This window comes from Phaseolus vulgaris, chromosome 3 (genome assembly GCF_000499845.2).
Source record: "Phaseolus vulgaris cultivar G19833 chromosome 3, P. vulgaris v2.0, whole genome shotgun sequence".
Taxonomy (NCBI): domain Eukaryota; kingdom Viridiplantae; phylum Streptophyta; class Magnoliopsida; order Fabales; family Fabaceae; genus Phaseolus; species Phaseolus vulgaris.
The window spans coordinates 51,629,711-51,651,315 of NC_023757.2; the positions used below are offsets into that span (position 1 = coordinate 51,629,711).

Here is a 21,605-nt window from a genome sequence, read left to right on the forward strand (position 1 = left end):
TTTGAGTGTTTTTTAATGAATCAATTTACATTAGAGATCTCAGCCTAATCACAAATATACCCATTCAAAAAAAGTTGCAGGCCCTTGACCCTCAAGCTGGAACACTACAAGAATTTTGAATTTTTCTTGTAGAACCCTACAACTAGGTCCACTTGAGAAATCCTTTTTCAATATCACAAATTCGTTAAAAACAAATAAAAAAATATCATAAGAAAGATATCTCTTACATTTTGATGAATTGACAATTAATGAACACTTACACATGCCTGATCACAAATTTGAATCCAATCGTGTGAACTCAAGATTTGAAAACAGAAATGCAATACACTCTTAAAGATTCTCGCACGATCTACAGACTCATGATAGATATATTTTGAGAAGCTAGCGTGTATAGGAAATGCAATAAAAGGTGCTAGATGTGGTTGTGGGAGTCCTGTTCAGAATGGCTACAACAAGTGTTTTCCATCAAACACATGGTGGGCATCCATTTTGGTTAAAAGATTCTTGAGATTGTAAAAAATGCACATGTACAGATCTAAGTGAGTACCACAGCCAAGAAAAGCAATTTTGTTTGCTGTGACACTGCCAATTGAGATGAGAGTAAAATGGATTATGTGACAATAAGTAAGTCTTGTTGATGTTACTCCATTTCCTAAGATTCTTAAACTTATAATAATCCTATATATAATCTTTACAATGGAAATATCCTAAGAACACATTATTGTAGCTTATCTATATCATTTAGATTGGTTGGTATGATTTGAATAATAAATGTAATATGCAAATATTGTTTCAAAACAATATGTAAAAAAATTTATTAGTTTAAAGTTCACGATCTTAACTTTTTGGATCGCATTTTAGAAGAGCAAACACATTCTAGTCCTAGTTTACTTTTCTTCTTTGTAATTCTTTTGTTTTGCTTCTATATGGAAATTTAAACCTTTTTGGTTGTTTGCTTTGTAATTTTCCACTGAGTTGAGGTTTTGATCAATAAAAGTTTTGTTAAAAAAAATAAGTTCACAATCTTAATCCATTATATATTTTTAAAGAGAGTATACATGTTTCACTGTTGCTTATAAAATGAGTGTTTAGTTTTCTAAAAAGTAAAAACATGAAAAAACAAAACATTTAACAAATGATTCGGCATTATAACATTTGTAATTCTATATATTAAAAGGGACCTACATAGTATCTGGAACTGGAATTAGTAGTAACAGTTGTTCTTGATTTCCCGATCGCTCCTCCTTCGCCCTTTTTGTATTCGCTCTATAGTGCTCAGGTCAATCCTCCTTCACTCCTTTTATGCTCCTCTTGTGTTCCTTGGCCCTTCAACTCTTTGGTGCTTGATCGAGAGTTAACTTGCAGAAGGTTCTCCAACGATCAAGTAAGTACTTTGTATTAAGAGTCTATGATGTAATTGATAAAAGTGTATCTCTTACTCTTGCGTAGAAGGGTTATTTATAGTGTTTAGTAGTGGACTATTTCATGGGTCTATCTAGCGCATATCTTCAATAAAATAATATTAGTTGATTTATCTCATAGCTCTTAGATTTATCAGAGTGCAGCCCGAATTTGTAAGGTGTTAGCCTGATTTGTAGGCTGTTATCATACTTGTCATATATTCTTCATTTTTTCTTTATTGTAATTAATCATCCGGTCGATCATTCAACGATGTCGAGTGACGTGGTTCATTCGATCTCGATCGATACAACACTGAAGTCTATTAAAAAAACTAGTAAAATAGAAAAAAAAATGATAATTTACATGTGACAAAAAATAACGTAACAATTGTTTATTGATGTCAAAGATCAAGAAATGTATAACAAAAATACGTAAACACATTAGCCACTCTAGTAAAACTATAGAGTTAACATGCAAGAAGAAAAAAAAAATAAGATGATTCTATAAAAAAAGTTTTTATGAAAATATAAAAGAGCAATACATAATACATAGTGACTTTAGACAACAACCTTCTTTTGTGAAAATCTCATAGCAGCAGTAAGACCCTTACTATAGGTTGTATAATTGCTTTTAAGTGACTAAAAGATTTCCAATGTGAAAGCATAATCTATTATAGATCATCTTGCATTTAGATCACCAACATGATCTAAATATGAATATACAAGAAGGGTACATCGAATGTTACCTCTGTGGATGAGGCCCACATCAGATATACCCTTAACATACGTGAATATATGTTTCACTGACAACCATTGTTCTTTTCTCATATTAGCCATGTACCAAATTACTAGACTAATTGCTTGAGCAAGGTTTGGTCTAGTGCACATTATCACATACATCAAACTTCTTATTGTACTTGCATACAAAACACAAACCATGTATTCCTTCTCAGATTTTGAAAGAGGGGTACTAGTTACACGTAAATGAATAGATGATGTTAATTGAGTAACAACTAACTTAACACCACTCATGCCAAAATAGTCCAAGACCTTTTGAATATATCTTGTTGACCTAGAAAAATATTCTCCTACACATGATTCTACATGATCTACATGCCCAAAATTGTACAAAGAGCTCATAATTCTTGCATCTCAAATTCACTGCTTAACAACGACTTCAACTTTTGTATCTCCACCTTATTCATTGACACTATAAGCATATTATCTACATACAACAAAATATAAGCATTAGATTCCACCTTCTTGCAATAAACATATGCATCATAAGGACATCTGTTGTATCATGAGAGACAATGGATTGATTAAATCTCTTGTACCATTATTCAAACCATACAACAACCTTCATAGTTCCTAGACCTAATTATCCTTCTCTCACTCTTCAAAATCTTCTGGTTGAAACAAAAAAAACCTCCTTTATACTTCCATGGAGGAAAGTAATCTTCACATCAAGTTGTTCTAGCTCCAGATCCATGCATATCAAAAGAGCAAGCAAAAACTTTGATGGACATGTGTAAATCACTTCTTATCTTTGCTATAATCTTTAGCCTCATACTTAACAGATTCAATATAAGCCACTCCAAATCGTCTGACTTCAGTAGTAGACGGATTAGGGCTCAATGTTCAACATTTTTCTTATATATTCACTTGCATCTACCTTCCCGCCTCTAGGTAGCTTCACTGAATCCCAAGTTTCATTTTTAAGATAAAATTGTTATTCCACATATATTACTACACTTGTAATAATCTGCAAAAGTTATTGCATTAAGAAATAAACATGGTCTACCCAATCAACATCTTTTGCTACACTCAAAGCAAATGTCATCACTTTAACATGTTCATACCTTATAGGAGGTTTGTTAATCCTAGATAACCTTTGGATTACAAGTGACTAATATGTCGAGACAATCTCATCTTTAGACTTTAATTGAAGTAAATATAAATGTTTCCTTTGAGAATCCATTTTAGTCTGACTAGACATACCAGAGACGGTTGCTCTAACATCTAAATTACAACATCATCTACTTTCACCTATTTTCTTATGATTTTAGTAGAAAACGTTTATCAAAATTTACATAATCTCTACTCAAAATCATTCTCTATTCAAAAGGTGACCAAATCCAAAGGCCACAAGAATTTTTTTTTCTTGGCTATGACTTACTATCATCTAAATAATAGTATACTAGATTGTTAAAGCAAAAAACTAATAACCAACAAATCATAATCTTTTACCCTCTATTATACGGATGTAACCAACTTGGGATATTTGCAATCATAAGGGAAAATATTCTATTAAAAGCTATTTAAGCATTTGTCACATTCATTTTTTTTATTAATGTCTAATACAAAACTTAAGTAAAGATTTTGCTCTTATTTCAAGAACGTCATTTATGTCCAAGTTTAAACATTCAATATAGAACCTTCAAAATGTATCTAGCCTTTGAACTAATATAAAAAGTTCTCACTTTATAAATTCTTTTTAATCTTTAAATTTGAGTAGCATAAAATTGCTTTAAAAAAATATAAAAATAAACTATTATAAAGGGACTCAAACATTTTAAAAACATTATCTTTTTGTGTGGAATAAAAGTGTAACATTGAATTAGTTTGTGTCTATGGTGTATACCTAACAAAGTATAAAATTTAGTGTAAATATTGTAAGCCAATAGAATGATACAGTATAATATAAAATAAGAAAAGTTTATCACTCTAAAATAATATATATATATATATATATATAATGTGATATAATACATAATATAGAACAATATATGTATTAATTAATAATTAAAATGATACTTCAATTTTATTGGATAATTATTATTAACATAGTGTAAATTAGAGCCTTATGTTTTACAAAAATAAATAACATAAATTCGTTGGCTAAGATACAAATGAACAAAATATAAAGATAAATAATTTTCTTAAGATTATGTTTTCTTATAAGAAAATCCTTAAATTTTTCACTTTGTTGTTTTTTATGATGCATGTAAACCTTATACGTTCTCTACAAAAGTTGATAGGAGTATTTTTTTCATTCGGAAGAAAGAATTTTTTTTCCCATATAATAGGGTAATTTGTGTTTTAATTTATGGAAATAGACAAATTAAAATTTTATTTTTAAATTAGACAAATCGTAAATTCTAAATCCTAAATCCACCTATGATTTATTCAATTAAAAAAATTAATTAATGTGTCCATTTCCAAAAAATTCAAAAGCAAATTACACTATTATGAGAAAAAAATAAATAAAAGAAGAAAGTGAGGTTAAGTGAGAGGAAGTTTGGTTAAGGAAAAAAAAAATAGTGAAAGTTGGTAGGAAAAGTTTGCTTTGGTGAGAAAAGTAGTGATTATTATTATTTGAAGTTTAGGTTACGCATTTTGCAAATGGTCCACCGAATTGAAGAGTAGCCAACTTTCTCATGCTTCTCTTAACTCTTCTATCCATCACTCTTCTGGTTGTTGGAATCACTTACTTCAAACCTTGCTTTTCATAAACTCTTTCTTCTTTTCTTCTTTTCTTTTCTTCTCCAAATATATTATCCACCATGCTTATCAAATATTCAAACTCACCATTCTCGTGAAACTTATAAATCCACATTAATTCAACCCATCTTTTCCCTCTCTCTTTGCTTTCTTGTTTTTTCTCTCTGCATTTCACTGGCCCTGCCCAGCAACACTGTCAATTTATTGGTTCCATGCATTTTGACTCTTTCTTTTTCTGAATTAGTCAACTTCAATTCTTTTTTTTTATGCATCAAGTAACAAATTTTGATAGGTTGAGATAAATTGCTTCCATATTACAATAGTTAAAATGTTATTCGGATAACTGCATAATCAAATATAAATATCGATTTATATTTGTTATAGTAAAAAAGGGTACCTCCTAACTAGAGCATAGTTTTACTAGAAACAGTAGTTTCCAATCGAGTTGTGTGTCCTCCTTGATCGGTCTCCCTTCTCTCTTATAATGAGTTCTTTCCTGTTCCTTTTTGTATTTTGTTAGAGATCTCACATCGACTAGATATTAGAACATTTCATTATATATAAGTGGGTGCAAACCTCACCTCATGAGCTAGTTTTATGCGGTTGAGTTAGACTTCAAGTCCACTTCGTAATATATTTGATTAGATCTCCTTTCTGGCCTTATTCGCTCACAACTTCCCGTGACCTCTCCTACGCTAATTTAGCATCTTCCACATAATGACATTTTCATTCATTTACCAGATCAGAATCAAAACCGTTTCACTACATTAGTAAGATCAATTGGACCTCACAATAACTTTTCAAAAACATTATATTTTCTTACACAAATCCATTTTGATAAAAAAATATTTTTCTTTTTTTAACAGGTTGTAATATGAAACAATTCATTGTTATTGTTAGTTTGTAAACATATCAAGATTGTTATTATTATAAGTTTATTATACATGTTGAAAAATATTCACAATAGTGAAAAATGATAGCAGATTAACCTCTTTAGTCACTACAGAAATAAATACTTATGGATATAAAATTAGGAATTATAAGAATTTATTTTATTATGACGTTATTTTAGAGTGTGAAGTGAAGTGTTTCCTAAAAGCTAGCTGTTGGATGTGGAAAAGTATTAATGTTTCATTTATTATTAATAGTAAATAGTGATGTAGTTGCTGAGCTGTTAACCAATTGATACTATTAATGAGGAATTGGTGGAAAACAAATGAACATTACTTTGAATGCAAAAAGGAATTTTGTTTTTTACAAAAAAACTACAATTTAAATTCTAAACGATTGAATTTTATTTCTTTTCAAAATTAGAAATCAGAATGAAAATGTCAATGACATATATACACAAATCAAAACTATTAATAACAAGTTTTATTTTTGCTATAGGAAAACGAAATCAAAAGTGTGGTCATAAATTAATTTTTCAAGAGTTTAGATTCCTTAATTAAAAGTGTGGTCTTAAATTAAGTTTTCAAATGGATGTATTATAAAAAAAATTGTTGAAAAAAGAGGCACTTCAACATTTTTGGCGTATTATTTCAGTACCTTATTCTTTCATTACTAAAAGCAAAAATATTCATCTAGTACTTTAACTAATCAACAACCGTTTAAATTTGATTTAATGATATTTAATTTTTTATATAGTGACAGTCTCGATTATATAATATTACATATTATATTTGAATACAAAACATTAATTAACAATAACACTTTAAAAAATAAATCAAATGCCAGTAATCATGTTGAAATGTTTTGTTTAGAAGGTTATAAGTATATTTTAAAAAATGATTCTGTTCAAATTGAGGAAGATTATTACAAATAATAAGAACAAATTCTGAATAAAAATGTTTTTCTTTTATTTATTTATATATACATTTTGTTTGGAAAAAAAACATTTATTGTTAGTTATGGTATGGCGAGGACTGGTTACTCTTGAATAATTATTTTGAGTACCTCACGCATAACCCCACAAGACAAGTAACTCATGTGTAATGCTACAAAAAAGTTATGGTATGTTCTATTCCTTTTCTTTCTTTTATATCATTTTATGGAAGAAAAAGTTTATGAGACAGTTAGATAGGTGGTGTGATTGTCACCATCACTTGGTACAAAATCAATAATTTTTCATTTTGTAAAAGGCATAGTAGAGATGTGAGATATTTTAAAAAAATATTCACCTAACTCAATTTTCTAAAATTAGTTTATAAGATGATAATTTGTATGATATGAAATATTTTTATTTCTGGTCGACATGAGATTTTTAACGCATCTTTCATGTTAAGACTAACAACTCGTGCATAAGACTATATATTTATGAATAGTCCGATAGCGGTCCGATAACGTGTAGTTTGATAAGGTTAACAAACTTTTATATAGACTGTAAATGACTTTTATATCATATTAAGAAAATGGATTTTAAGTCTCACTTAACTCTATAAAATCGACTTATAAAATAAGGTTTGCATCCACATATATTATAAAATTTTATTAAGTAATATGTTTGAGAGGAGATTTTCAATACTAATATGAAAGTAAGTTGGAAATATGCAGAAGTTTTTTTTTTAAAAAAAAAGCCAATTAGAAATGCAATTGATTCTATGTAAAGTTACATCATTAAAATTTGAAGGTTTCAACATCAAAGAAGTTAGCACAAAGAGGTGAGAAGTTAGAAATTAAAATTGAAAGGAGATTTTGAAACAAATGTGAGATGACAGGAAGATTGAGAGAGATAAGTGTTGGCAAAAGAAGAAGCATGGTAAAGAATTAGGGTTAGGGTTAGTAGGGACCCATGTGGGTAATGTGAAAATCCAATTTGGAAGGTGTTTGTTTGGAATTGGTATGCATCTATTCTCTCTTCAATCTTTGGAGGGACACAAAAGTTGTGGGTCCCCTCCTTCCTCTCTCCATAGATTATCCACTCAACTTTAGTGTAATTCAAATTTAATATTTCAACTTTATTGTAAAAACAACAAATGAAAAAAAACGAATCAAATTAAAAAAAAAACAAAAAGTGATGAAATTACAATGCTATAACAATTTATATTGTTAGTATTTTTTTAAAAAGATAACTTTCATTAATCCAACCATTAAATTATTATAATGATTATTTATATAATTTTTTTCTAAAATTAAAAACTATTATACATGTTGAAAATGTTGATAATACCGATGAAGAAAAGGGATTACAAGAAAAAAAAAGACTTGATTGTGATATTATTTGAGTGTGAAAGTGAAATGTTAGCTACATTAATCTTGCTATGCTCATAAAAAATATTAAAATCTTTGCTACCATTCGAAGCATGTATTCAATTGGAAACGACAACACTTGGAGAGATTTCATGAACTTAAAAGAATTTCATGTATTTTAAAAAAATACTTTATATTTTAACATTTTACGATGAAATTTATTTCTTTACCAATTATTCTATTATATAAAGTTACGTAAATAAATTCATATAAAAATAAATAAGAGAAATATAACTCCACATTTTTACTTGAATTTTATGAATTTAAAAGAATTTCTTGTATAAATATGTGATTCTTACACAATACATGTCTCTTTTAGCTGCATAACTATAATTTTGTTTCTCCTTTACTTTCTTTTAGGATTTATGGTGTATATATAAGTAGAATTAAAATAGTTATTATTTTAATATTAATATTAATATTATATTACATTAGATTTTAATTGGATTCGGTGAGTTGGAATTCGTTAACTAAATTACCGAACTCAATCTATATATTATTGAGTTGACAAAGTGTTATTAAGATAGATATTATAAATGGTTTACCTTTTAGTAAGGTTAAAATAATTACACACACTATACTATTATGTATTTTAATTCTTATTAAAGAAAAAATAAAATTTTATTTTTATTTATTAACCCTAATACCTATATTATATTTAATTTTCTAAAAACAATATTTAATAGTTTTTTTATAAATTAATTATGTATTAGATTTAATACATTGTATACACACCTTTATTTTTATTTATGTAAGCATATAAATATAGAAAAGTGAAAAAATACCAATACTATTACAAGAGTAATGATTAAAATTTAATAATATTTTTGAATCTAAATTTATTTATGAGTAAAGTAATTAAGGAAAGAGAGTTGAAGGTTGTCATTTGGGTGTATTACCGTTGGTCGTGTCGCTCCCAACAAAGAGGAGGTTGAGTTAATAATTAACACAACATTTTGAAAAATGAGTAAAGAAAGAATAACAATGATGTTCTAAATGATGTTGTGTTCTTATTTTTATTCTTAGCGATAAAGGAAAGAGAAGGAAAAGTAGTAGTAATTTTGATGAGTGAGTTTTTTCAAAAGCCTTTTGGCAAATCACATATAATGCACTCGTGACTTCCCTCTAGCTTCACAAAAAAAACTCATTTTGCCACATTTCCCTCTCTCTTATCATGTAAACAAACCACATTGTACTCACTCTCACATCCCTCTCTCTTCCATTCATTACAACTTTGCTGCACACAACCTCCTCCCTTTTCTCAGACACAAGACACCAATGTTATTGTAACTCAGAGACTTCATTGCTGTCACAAAGGTTGCCTTTTTATTTTGCATTCTTTTTAAATTTCACAGCTCATTTTCTGGGGTGCTTCCATCTCCCCCCCACCCCCCTCATTTTCTGGTCAATGCAAGGATGTTCTCGCAAATGGGTGTTTGGTTCTTTGAAGTTTGTAACTTTCGTGGATCTTATGTTTGATGCTTGAAGCGTTTTTATCTTGGCTCTGTTTATCTTTTTCCGTTCACCATTCTTGTGAATTTGCTCAATTTGACAAATGGGTCTGGTGATTCCATTGTGCTTTGTCCTCTCTTCTTTGAAGAGGATTTTTCAGCTTTTAAGAACAATCACGACACTTATTCTCTTTCTTTTTGAGTTTGGATTCTTACATACCAGCAAGGCTGAAATGGTTTATTTTTTAGTTAATTGTGTGTTGTTCTGACTTATGTTTGGATCTTTGTGTTATTCAGTGAAAGAGCTTGAAGGGGGAAAGGAGAACAAAAATTGTTGATTTGATTGATTTAAGATAATCTGAAAGCAAGATGATCACTGATGTGCCCCCATCTATGATGCAAAGCAGTAGGTCAAGCAGATATTCCTTTGGCTCTAGCAATGGCAATGATGATACCCCAGCACACAACGGTGCTGCTGTTGTCAATGTTGATGACTATGATAGTGATAGTTCCAATTTTGCCCCACCGTAAGTATCATCCTTTCTTTTGGAGATACATTGAAAATTTGGATATTTTTTCTCTCTTTAAAATGATGATGTACAGCTTAGTGTTCAGAAAACTTAATTTGGACTAAAATTCTAGTATATTTTCTCTCTGAATTATTGGGTATCGGAATCTCACATATCTTTCTTCTTCGGTAAACTGTAGAATAGTTTGATGTAAAAAATGGTGGTTTGAATCGAAAACAAATTTTACTTGTTAACCCACAAAATTTTTTACTTCTTTGGTACGGTTCTACAACATTCAGATAATACTTTTGAATTTTAACTCGTACTTGCTTTGAAACTTTATATCAATCAACTCTTGGAAGTTTAACCTCTAGGCAAGCACTTATCGATCTTATTGTATTCATTCAAAGCATTATATACTTGAATTCTGTTCTTCTTGATAATGATCAATCTCTTACTCCTTGCAACATGGTGTTTTTGCGTTTCCCTTTTGAACTGAGTGGCTAATTTTATGTCAAGCAAGAGAATTTTCCGTTTGCAGTATTATCCATTTTGTAACTTGGTATTGATTTTTTTGTTGCAGCACGCCATCAACTATGTCAATGAATGTTCCAGCAGAACTCGCTGGAGCTGTACCCCTGATCAACAGATTCCAGGTGAGATAAATTATATTTTAATTTAGACATTTATATAATTTCTTAAAATTTTTATAGCTTCCCTGCTAGTTCTGTGTCTCAACGATCTGTCTAACTAATTACCTCAATGATGGTTTGTAGTTTTTTGCTCTGGTGCATGAACATTTATGTTTCTGTTCCTGTTGTTTGTCTTAGGTGGATGGATTTTTAAAATTGATGCAGAAGCAAATTCAATCTGGTGGGAAACGTGGATTTTTTTCTAAAAGGTCTGTAGGTCCTCAAGTTCGAGAAAAAATTACATTTGAGGACATGTTGAGTTTTCAAAAGGTAATAAAAAATCAAATCAAATCAAATACCAGTTTTTTTTTGAAATATGTGTGGTATGAAGAGAAAAAAATCTAATTTTTTGCAGGATCCAATTCCAACATCATTGCTCAAGTTAAATGTTGATTTAGTAAGCCGGGCTACAAAATTATTCCAAATAATTTTGAAATATATGGGAATTGATCCATCTGATCGAGTAACTCCTATAAGCTTAGATGAACGGGTTGAGCTTGTAGGGAAGCTGTACAAGCAAAATTTGAAACGACCAGAACTACGAGATGAACTTTTTGTTCAGATATCAAAGCAAACAAGAAATAACCCGGAGAGGTATGGAACTTTTAGATTCAATATTGAGTGACATGCTTCATATTTTTGGGCCTTTAATCATTGAAGCTATATCATCTGTGATTTTTGCCTAGTGATTAACATTTGTTTCTCAAAAATAGGCAATACTTGATTAAAGCATGGGAGCTCATGTATTTATGTGCATCTTCAATGTCTCCTAGTAAAGACATTAGCAGTTACCTATCAGAATACATTCATAACATAGCAACTGGTGTGGGTACTGATTCTGAGATCCAAATACTTGCATTAAATTCATTAAATGCTTTGAAGCATTCTGTCAAGGCTGGTCCCAGACATATAATTCCTGGACGTGAGGAGATTGAAGCTCTATTGACCGGGAGAAAGCTTACAACAATAGTGTTTTTCCTGGATGAAACATTTGAAGAAATTGCATATGACATGTCAACCACAGTTTCTGATGCTGTTCAGGTTCTTCAGACTCTCATACTTCTCTTTTCATTTGCATGCCTTCTCACTGACGTAAATATGCCTGGTAATAAAATGCTATTGAAGATTGAAACTCAAGGTGAAATTTGAATAGATTATAAATGATTTGATTGAAAGTGATTGGAGAAAAAATTTAGTCTCTTGACCGAATTTAATCAATCTAATGAAGGTGGATCAATTTCGTTCCGTTTCAATAGGCTTTGGTTGCATTTAATCAACAATTTGATATGTGAGATTAACTCTTATTTGCTTCTGTTTGCATTTGCATGCATTTCAACTAATGTCAATGTATAGGATATATTATGGAAGATTCAAAATTACAGAATGTGAAATGTAATTTATTCAATAGGGAATCCCTATGCATCTAATTTCAAACCTTTTCAATCTAAAACTTTCAGTTGCTTTAGGCTTGAGCTAGCAAAAAGGTATGAGTTTTTAGATGATTATCAGCATTACAAGAACTATAAAACTACCTTCGTGTTGACACTTTTCTCTTGCTATTTTACATTAATGTTTGCATTCTATTAGATGAATAGTGCTTATGACTTCTCTGTGATTTGCTTGTCATTTTATGGAGATCATACTAAGTACCATTAAAATGCACAAATAGCCTTTCTTCTAATTTGTGGAAGTAAATAAACTAAATTGCGCATGACAATCCTTTTGATATCTTAGGCGATTAAATTGCTAAAAGGTTGAGAATGGTACTCAAAATGTTAGTTTAAGAGTTGTGTCTTGGTAATTGATGACCACCTATATCGGCAGTGATCAACATGATCAAGGGATTCATTTCATTTGGGGAATTTTAATTCAGATTTATCAATGAGAGAGAAGAGATTATTTTTTTCAGAGGTATTCATTCATTAGAGTGATGTCACCTTAAATTGTTTAATGGATATGCTCTGTTTTTTTTTTCATCATCCTACTGCTTTGCTGTCTTATACAAACCAGCTCACTCTTCTAACATAATCTCATTTTGATTGTATTACATATTTAGTAGCTGCTACATTGCAGCATTCTGTTCTTAAACTTATTTGGTTAACAGAACCGCATATTTGTCTAATTAAGTTATCTGTTTGTTTGCTTCGGATTGAAGTTCTTCATACCCACAAACACTTGTGTTTACACTATTAAGTTCATATCATTTTATTCCTTACTCAACATATTTACTTCAGGAACTTGCAGGGCTCATTAAACTGTCCGCATACTCCAGCTTTAGTCTATTTGAATGTCGTAAAGTTGTTACTGGCTCCAAAGCACCTGATCTTGGGAATGGTATGTCGTTTTCCTCTCTCGTTTTTTTTTATGTTGTAATCAAGCTGAGCTTAGTAATCTGACAGCCCCTTTCATTGTTACTCAGAGGAGTACATTGGGTTAGATGAAAACAAATATATTGGGGATCTGCTGGCAGAATTCAAAGTTGCAAAGGATCGAAGTAAAGGAGAAATCTTGCACTGTAAATTGATATTCAAGAAAAAGTTATTTCGTGAGTCAGATGAAGCTGTGACAGAACCAATGTTTGTGCAATTGTCTTACGTACAAGTATGTCTTTTATATATATATATATATGCGATGACAAGTATACCTAGTTTGTGTACGAAGCTGCAATTACCTTTAAGTTATAGATTTTCTGATGCTGGACGTACTCTGCAGTTGCAACATGATTATATTTTGGGCAATTATCCTATTGGAAGGGATGATGCAGCTCAGCTTTCTGCTCTACAAATCTTGGCTGAGATTGGTTTTCTTAGCACACCAGAATCATGCACGTAAGTGATTTTTAGTGTTCATTTGTGATAGTTGTTAAATTCTGTTTCCTATATTCTTGTTGGCACTGAAGGAGATGCTGCATTTCTTAGTGACTGGAATTCACTGCTGGAGCGTTTTCTGCCAAGACAAATTTCAATGACACGAGCAAAACGGGAATGGGAGTATGACATTATTTCTCGTTATCGATCATTGGTATGAGAAGACCATCTATTTATCTGTCTTTGATCTTCATCCACTGACAATTATGAGAAAGTCAATTTTTAGTTTGTATTGTTAGTTATACTTGAGCCTTTGTTGTGCTCTTAGCTTCATTCATTTTTCACTTTTGTGTTAGCATTTCAAATATACTTCATTCATTCATATTTGCTTCCATTACATACACTTTATAGTAAATGGGTTCACTCATGTAAGATTCTCTTCTCTTTCAATAGGAGAATCTGACAAAAGATGATGCACGGCAACAATTTCTACGTATATTGAGAGCACTGCCTTATGGAAATTCTGTTTTCTTCAATGTCCGCAAGATTGATGATCCTATTGGACTCTTACCTGGTCGGATAATTTTGGGAATTAATAAAAGAGGGGTATGATAAACAGAAAAAAAGAAACTAGTTAACTAAACCTTTTTTGATATACTATTACAATTATTAAGAAATGAACTGTGATTTTAATTGTGTGCTTTTTCTCGATCATTTGGCTACAGATTCATTTTTTCCGACCAGTTCCTAAGGAATATTTGCACTCTGCTGAGTTGAGAGACATAATGCAATTTGGAAGCAGCAATACTGCAGTCTTTTTTAAAATGAGAGTTGCAGGAGTTCTTCACATATTCCAGTTTGAAACCAAGCAGGTATAACACTTTTGTTGACGTCAGGCAAGCCCTTGTTAATTTGGAATATTTTCCCTCACTGTTTTTTATTTCTTTGTTGTAGGGAGAGGAAATTTGTGTAGCTCTTCAGACTCATATAAATGATGTAATGCTGCGCCGCTACTCGAAAGCACGATCTGGTGGTGGTGGTGGTGCTGGTTCTTTGAATGGAGATATTTCTAACAATTCTTCTAAACCTCCTAATATGGAGTTATATGAGAAGCGTGTTCAAGACTTGTCAAAACTAATTGAAGAATCTCAAAAAAATGCTGATCAAGTATGTCTAAACTTATTGCATAGTAAATAAAACCTATTTGCTTCCCTTTGATACTGGTTGCCTTTGGGTAAAAAATAGAGGCTTGTACCTGGCTAAAGTTCTCAATATAAATGGAAATGTTTTATCTTCATATCATATTGGATGTCTAATACATGCTTTTGGGGGTAATAATGATAATCTTTACTGTTCTTGAATAGTTGCTTGAAGAATTACGTGTGAAGCAAAGACAAGAAGAGAAAATGCAAGAAGAATTGGATGGCTTGAAAGAATCCTTAAAAGCTGATAAGAAAAATCTAGATTCTGTTACAAGTGACCGTGATAGACTTAGATCATTATGCAATGAAAAAGATAAGGAACTACAGGTAAAGATCAATTGATCTTTTATCTCTACATTTATTGATCGATGTGTCTTACTGATTGTTCAATCTTACAGGCTGCTATTCTAGACAAAAGGAATATGGAATCCAGGATGGCCAAGTTAAGTAATGCGGTGATAGAGAACACTGCCAAAAAGGATCTTGCTAATGCTGGAAATAGACAGGTAAGATATTCTGCGAAACTGTAATTCATGCCTTCAATATAATCTTTCTGATTACCATTGCTGATTTTATTTATTGTTGATGTATAAACATTAACCATGGGCTTTGTATGGTACCAATAGGTGACTCAAAAGCTTGAAGATGAGCTAAAAATTTGTAAATATGAGCTGTTTGCAGCCAATGAAATTGTCAAAAGCTTGAAAAGTGAAAAAATGATTTTGGAACAGAATTTATCTGCACTTGAGAAGAGGAATGCTGGAGAGGTAACATAAAAAATTAAATTGCTGTTAAAAAGAATCATCAATTTTAGATGACAGTGGTTGTTGTAATGCAGATTAGTTCCCTTCAATGGAAACTTGAGCAAGAACGCAAAGCTGTTAAGTCTGAAGCATACGAGCTTGAAAGAAGGCTAGAAGGGTGTAGACAAGAATTATTGGCTGCTAAGGCTACTATTTCAGTCAAGGACTCTGAGTTGGTTTCAATGCAAAATAATTTGAAGGAACTAGAAGAATTGAGAGAAATGAAAGAGGTTGGGATACTTATAATTCATCATTTTCACCGCTCCATTTGTATACCGACTAGATTTCAATGTTTTGTTTATTTTCACTTCATTGTGATTTTAAAATATATGAACATGTTTTATGATTTAGGATATTGATAGAAAGAATGAACAGACAGCTGCCATACTGAAAATGCAAGGAGCTCAACTAGCTGAAATGGAAACACTTTATAAGGAAGAACAGGTTTTAAGGAAGCGCTATTTTAATGTAATAGAAGGTGGGTGATAGAAACTCTTTATATTCAGAATTAAGTTTATGTGAATGTACATTGACATACAAACAAACAAACAACCATCAATTATTCAACCTTGGAATTTGGTTTTATTTCAGACATGAAAGGCAAGATTAGAGTTTACTGTCGACTAAGGCCTCTCAATGAAAAAGAGATGGCTGAGAAAGAAAGAGAAGTTCTCACTGCAGTTGATGAGTTTACAGTTGAATATCCATGGAAAGATGATAAGCCAAAGCAGTACATATATGACCGTGTTTTTGATGCTGGTGCAACTCAAGAAAGTGTATTTGAGGATACAAAGGCAAGTCATACATCATTGTCATTTCTTCTTATGGGAACATGAATAACTTGAACTCATTTACCAATTCTTCTTTTATTTGCAATGCAGTATTTGGTGCAGTCTGCTGTAGATGGTTACAATGTTTGCATATTTGCTTATGGTCAAACTGGCTCTGGAAAGACATTTACAATCTATGGATCAGACAACAACCCTGGACTTACCCCTCGTGCAATTTCAGAACTTTTTAGAATTTTAAGAAGAGATAATAACAAGTACTCTTTTTCCTTGAAGGTAAACATTTCTAGAATGGAGATAACTAAATTTTTTTCATCTTTTCACGCTCAGAATTGTTGTCATTTGATCTGGTGAATGTACAAATAAATATTCCATAAGTGTAGATGATTACAGAGTTTAATTTAAATGCCTTGTTAGTGTAAAAATGTTTGCACTGTCTTTCTCTAAGATTTCTGCAAAACTTTGCTTCTTATCTTTTATGCTGACTTCTGGTGTCACTTATGCAGGCATACATAGTGGAATTGTATCAAGATACCCTCATAGATCTTTTGGCACCAAAGAATGGAAAACATTCAAAATTGGATATCAAGAAGGATTCAACGGTAACCATCTCTGCTGTCATTGCTAATTTCAATTTGTAAATATTTTATTCCTTGGACTAAAAGCATTTATAAATGTGCTTATATGTATGCTTGGTTTTGATTGCTCAGTAAGAAAATTTACTGACCAATGGTTATGTTTAAAAACATTCCTATTCCATTTAGCTATGATTTCTAACAATAACAATCATATCATAACTGTTTTATTTTGATGATTAGGGAATGGTAGTTGTGGAAAATGTGACAGTTATGTCAATTTCTACAATTGAAGAATTGAATAACATAATACAAAGAGGATCTGAACGGCGACATATATCAGGAACCCAAATGAATGATGAAAGTTCAAGATCTCATCTCATTCTATCAATTGTAATTGAAAGTACCAACCTTCAAAGTCAGTCAGTTGCAAGGGGAAAGGTATATTTTACATTTTCTCCCTTTGAGCAACAATAATATATCCTTTTTTAGGAAATGGACTAGAAAAGGTAGAAGACAGAGAGAGATGATCTTTATTTCAATACTCTTCTCCATTATTCTAAATCAAGAGGGAAGGTGCAAAGGAATGAAAGTAGAAAACCAAAACAATTTATTGATGTTCTATTCTTATCAAACAAATTTTCTTGGTTTTGTTTTTAAAAACAGAAAATAGTTTTCAAAAGTAGGAACCAACATGCCTTAAATTTCTATTGTTTATATTCTATTATTTCTCCCTCCTTCTGATTAACTAAGGTAGCTTCATTGTTATGTGACAATGTGGAACATTGATTGTTTCTTGAGCTTGAGGCACTTGCTGTTAATATGCAGCTGAGTTTTGTGGATCTTGCTGGTTCAGAAAGAGTGAAAAAGTCAGGTTCTACTGGGAGTCAGCTTAAGGAAGCTCAAAGCATTAACAAGTCATTATCAGCCCTTGCAGATGTTATCAGTGCTTTGTCTTCTGGTGGTCAACACACACCATACAGGAATCACAAGTTAACCATGTTGATGAGTGATTCACTTGGTGGTAATGCCAAAACTCTAATGTTTGTGAATGTTTCTCCAGCAGAATCAAATTTGGATGAGACACATAACTCTCTCATGTATGTTCTTAGTCATTTTCTTTCATTATTCTTTCTCTTGTTCTTCTTTCTAACACTATTCTTCTATGCTTATTTTAGGTACGCATCCCGAGTAAGATCCATTGTGAATGACCCCAGCAAGAATGTTTCTTCAAAGGAGATAGCAAGGCTGAAGAAGCTGGTTGCATATTGGAAACAGCAAGCTGGTAGAGGACATGAGTATGAAGACTTAGAAGAAATTCAAGATGAAAGACCAACTAAAGAGAATGGTAATGGCAATAGGTAAAAGGATTACACAAGAGATTGGATTGAGAATAGTTTTCTTTTTGGAATGCATAAGGATCATTTTTCATGATCAAATTGTATATCTTTTTAGAGGGATCATCTAGGTTGTATAGTTGAAATTTATGTACATAGTATTAATACTTTCGACTCATACACATACAAGTATATTCACTATTTTATATCAATATTTCTTACCTTCAAAATGCACCAGATTTTGCTCAACATTGGATGAGAACTGCATTGTTTACTCATACTGCATTTCTTTTATTTTCTGCCTTCTTTTATATCCACCTTACATCCTCATAATTACAATATTTTTATGTCCATCAATTTTATACAGTATAAGTTGTATTGTTTTATCTATTTAATTCTAATTATATATACTAGCGGAAACCGAGACCCTGTAGTGACGACCCTGTTGTGACTGTGTATCCGCATTTTTCTTTTCTGTTCAACTTTTACCATAATAGAATTTTATCATACATAAATAATAGATTTCTTATTTAAAGGTTTTTATCTTTGTTAGTAAATGAAGCAATTTTGATAGTTATTAAAAATGAGATACAATAGATAAAATTAGGTAAAAAAAATTGAGAAATTTTTTAAATAACTTTTTGGTGGACAAACTATGTCCAAAAGTTTAAGAACAAATTTTTGTGAGCATTCATTACCAATCAACTTACAACCATTCGAAATTGCTCTCTAGTAAGAACATAGTGATTAATTTTCTTTTTTTTAGGGTTGAATATAATGAGAACCAAACTCACCTAAACACTTGATTTTGAATTTATCAAAGGTTTAATTCAATTATATTGTTATTTTCTATGCTTAAAACTTGTATTAATTTGACCACCTTCTACTTGTTTAATTGGAATTCCATTAATATTGAAAAATATTTTTAAACATATAGTGTTTGAAATAACACTTAATTAAAATTTATGTTAGAAATAAATTGATTTTAATTTAACATATTTAAAAAATATTGATCTAAGAAGTTTGATTAATAATAATTGTTAATAGATTGAGATTGTAATAAATCATTTTATGTTCAATTGCTTAGACAACTAAGTTTTAAATAATTTAATGAGTTGTGATATGATTCAGATTTATTTAGATAGGTTTAACTTTTCTATCGCTTGAAATTTTTTATTTATTGTACCTTTATCAGTAAAAAAAAAAAAAAACTATATGCATCCAATTTCGTTTGTAAAAAGGCAGTTTTTTTCTGCACCCCACAATTTTGTAAATTCCAAAACTGACCTTCACCTGTTTTTTGAATTCGGGATCTGGGAGTGTGCTATAGATTCATCATTCTGGAAGTGAATCATGTTGCTTTCCTGATGAGGGGGTGTTCCGGAAGCAAAGTTTGCATAAATTGTTGATTTTTGGATTGCTGAATCTGGAAGCCTAATTTCTATTACGGATTGTTGGATCTGGAATGATTTTTTTCAATTATGGATTTCTGAATCCGGAATGCATATTTTGAATTATGCATGGACGGATTCGAAATGTTTTTTTAATTATGGATGTTTTGCATTTTTTTTATTTTGGATTAACACTGTCATTCATATACTACCGGAAGCACCAATATGGGAGATTACCGGACGCGCCAATATGAAATTTTACCGGAAGCGCCAATCCAAAAATTTATCGGATTTCATAATCCGGAATACAAAAAAATAGTTTTATATAGGGACAATTTTGTCTTTGCGTGGGTGCAGGAAGAAACTGCCTTGTAAAAATTATTTTTGGGTAGTTTCTTCCTGCACCTCTACATTTTTCTTCCTGCACCTCTGGAAAAATTTTGAATTGACACTTCCAGTAAAATTTCGGATCCACCAATCAGTAATTCAAAATATGCATTTCACATTAAAAAAATGCATCATTCAAGAAAAGCATTTTGTATCCACCAATCCGTAACAGAAATATGCATTTCAGATTCAGAAATCCATAATTCAAAAAAAAAATCATTGCGGATCCACCAATCCGTAACAGAATTAGGCTTCCGGATTCAACAATCCAGAAATCAATAATTTATGCAAAATTTGCTTCCAGAACACCCCCTCATTTAGAAAAAAGTTTCAGATTCATGAATCCGTAGCACACTCCCAAATTCCAATTTCCGATAACCACAATACCCTTTTTCAAATAAAAGATCAAGATTAGTTTCGGGATTTAGAAAATTGTGGGGGTGCAGGAAGAAGAAGCCTTATTTTTTATACCTTGTATATAATATATAAGAAAATTATTAAATAAAAATTAATTTGATAGACAAAAAATAATTAATTGCTATATTAACTAAATTAGATACTATTTTACTGATTAAAAAATTATTAGTATCTAAATTAGTTTTTATTATTAATAAAATTTATAAATTAATTTTTAAAATCGATATCTTAATTTTAAAATTGATATTCAAAATATTAGTAGCTAATTAGCTACTTAAATACCAATTTAAAAGTTAATTTATAAACTTAAAAATTATTTTATATATTAATAATTTTTTAATTTATAATATTTAATTTAATTAATATAATAATTAATTATTTGTTATTTTAAAATTTGTTTTTATTTTATTGATTTTCTAATAATGATATATGAAGAGATATGTTACGATACAACATGATTACTTGATTTTAGGAGTAATGATGGTGGAAAAATCCTCAGTTGATTGTTTGATGTTGGAACTTGGGTATTTTGTGAAAGCACATGAATCCATTCAGACCATAACCAAATTAAGAAGAAGTAATATGAAGAATCTTCTGTGACTGAAGACACTGCTTACTTTCATACAAATGTTTCGTACCACAACGACACTCACTGTCACACTCAACAACAATCAGACCCACTTTTTATAATTTATCTCAATAATATAAAGTGCATTCAAAAGTACGTGTTAGTGCGTTTCTAACATAGCTTTATGAGGGAAAATCATATGTTTCAAATCTTATTTGTCTTTTTAGGATAAAGTAAAAATAATTTTCTTTCAAGTAATTGTTGAGAATGAAAATTTTCTTGCATCAAAATTTGTTCAGCAAAAGAGAGAGTTTGTATCATTACTGTTCCCAGAAAGATATACAAGAAAAGAAGAGTGGATGATAAAATATTGTATTTGAGAAATAAAGCAGGAACTTTGAGACAAGGGAATGGACCAAATAGGTATAATAATTATGAGGAGAAGGGTTGATTTGAGAACTGTGCCACACTAAATTGTGGAAACTGATATGGATACTATGACAGCAATGGGTTGCTGAAATGCAG

The 21,605-nt window shown here is 30.6% G+C and overlaps 1 protein-coding gene across 1 annotated transcript; it reads left to right on the forward strand.

The window, feature by feature from the left end:
• Positions 1-9,122: 9,122 nt before the first annotated feature.
• LOC137808615 (kinesin-like protein KIN-14E) lies at positions 9,123-18,547 on the forward strand. The gene is made up of 24 exons (XM_068609813.1): positions 9,123-9,470; positions 9,902-10,131; positions 10,697-10,769; positions 10,944-11,075; positions 11,161-11,399; positions 11,519-11,846; positions 13,040-13,139; positions 13,225-13,406; positions 13,518-13,633; positions 13,724-13,826; positions 14,066-14,218; positions 14,338-14,484; positions 14,567-14,779; positions 14,977-15,141; positions 15,213-15,320; positions 15,441-15,581; positions 15,653-15,847; positions 15,969-16,095; positions 16,209-16,411; positions 16,499-16,681; positions 16,912-17,007; positions 17,224-17,421; positions 17,809-18,080; positions 18,159-18,547. The coding sequence occupies exons 2-24, from the start codon at positions 9,974-9,976 to the stop codon at positions 18,343-18,345; spliced, it is 3,819 nt and encodes a 1,272-aa protein (XP_068465914.1). The 5' UTR covers positions 9,123-9,470; positions 9,902-9,973; the 3' UTR covers positions 18,346-18,547.
• Positions 18,548-21,605: the final 3,058 nt, after the last annotated feature.

What these genes read in the sequence shown, in the direction of transcription:
- LOC137808615 (XM_068609813.1), top strand. Translation starts at nt 9,974, where the DNA reads ATGATCACTGATGTGCCCCCATCTATGATGCAAAGCAGTAGGTCAAGC. An exon ending in AATTGAGAGAAATGAAAGAG is followed by an intron (nt 15,848 to 15,968) that starts GTTGGGATACTT and finishes TTTATGATTTAG; the next exon opens with GATATTGATAGAAAGAATGA. An exon ending in CTATTTTAATGTAATAGAAG is followed by an intron (nt 16,096 to 16,208) that starts GTGGGTGATAGA and finishes GTTTTATTTCAG; the next exon opens with ACATGAAAGGCAAGATTAGA.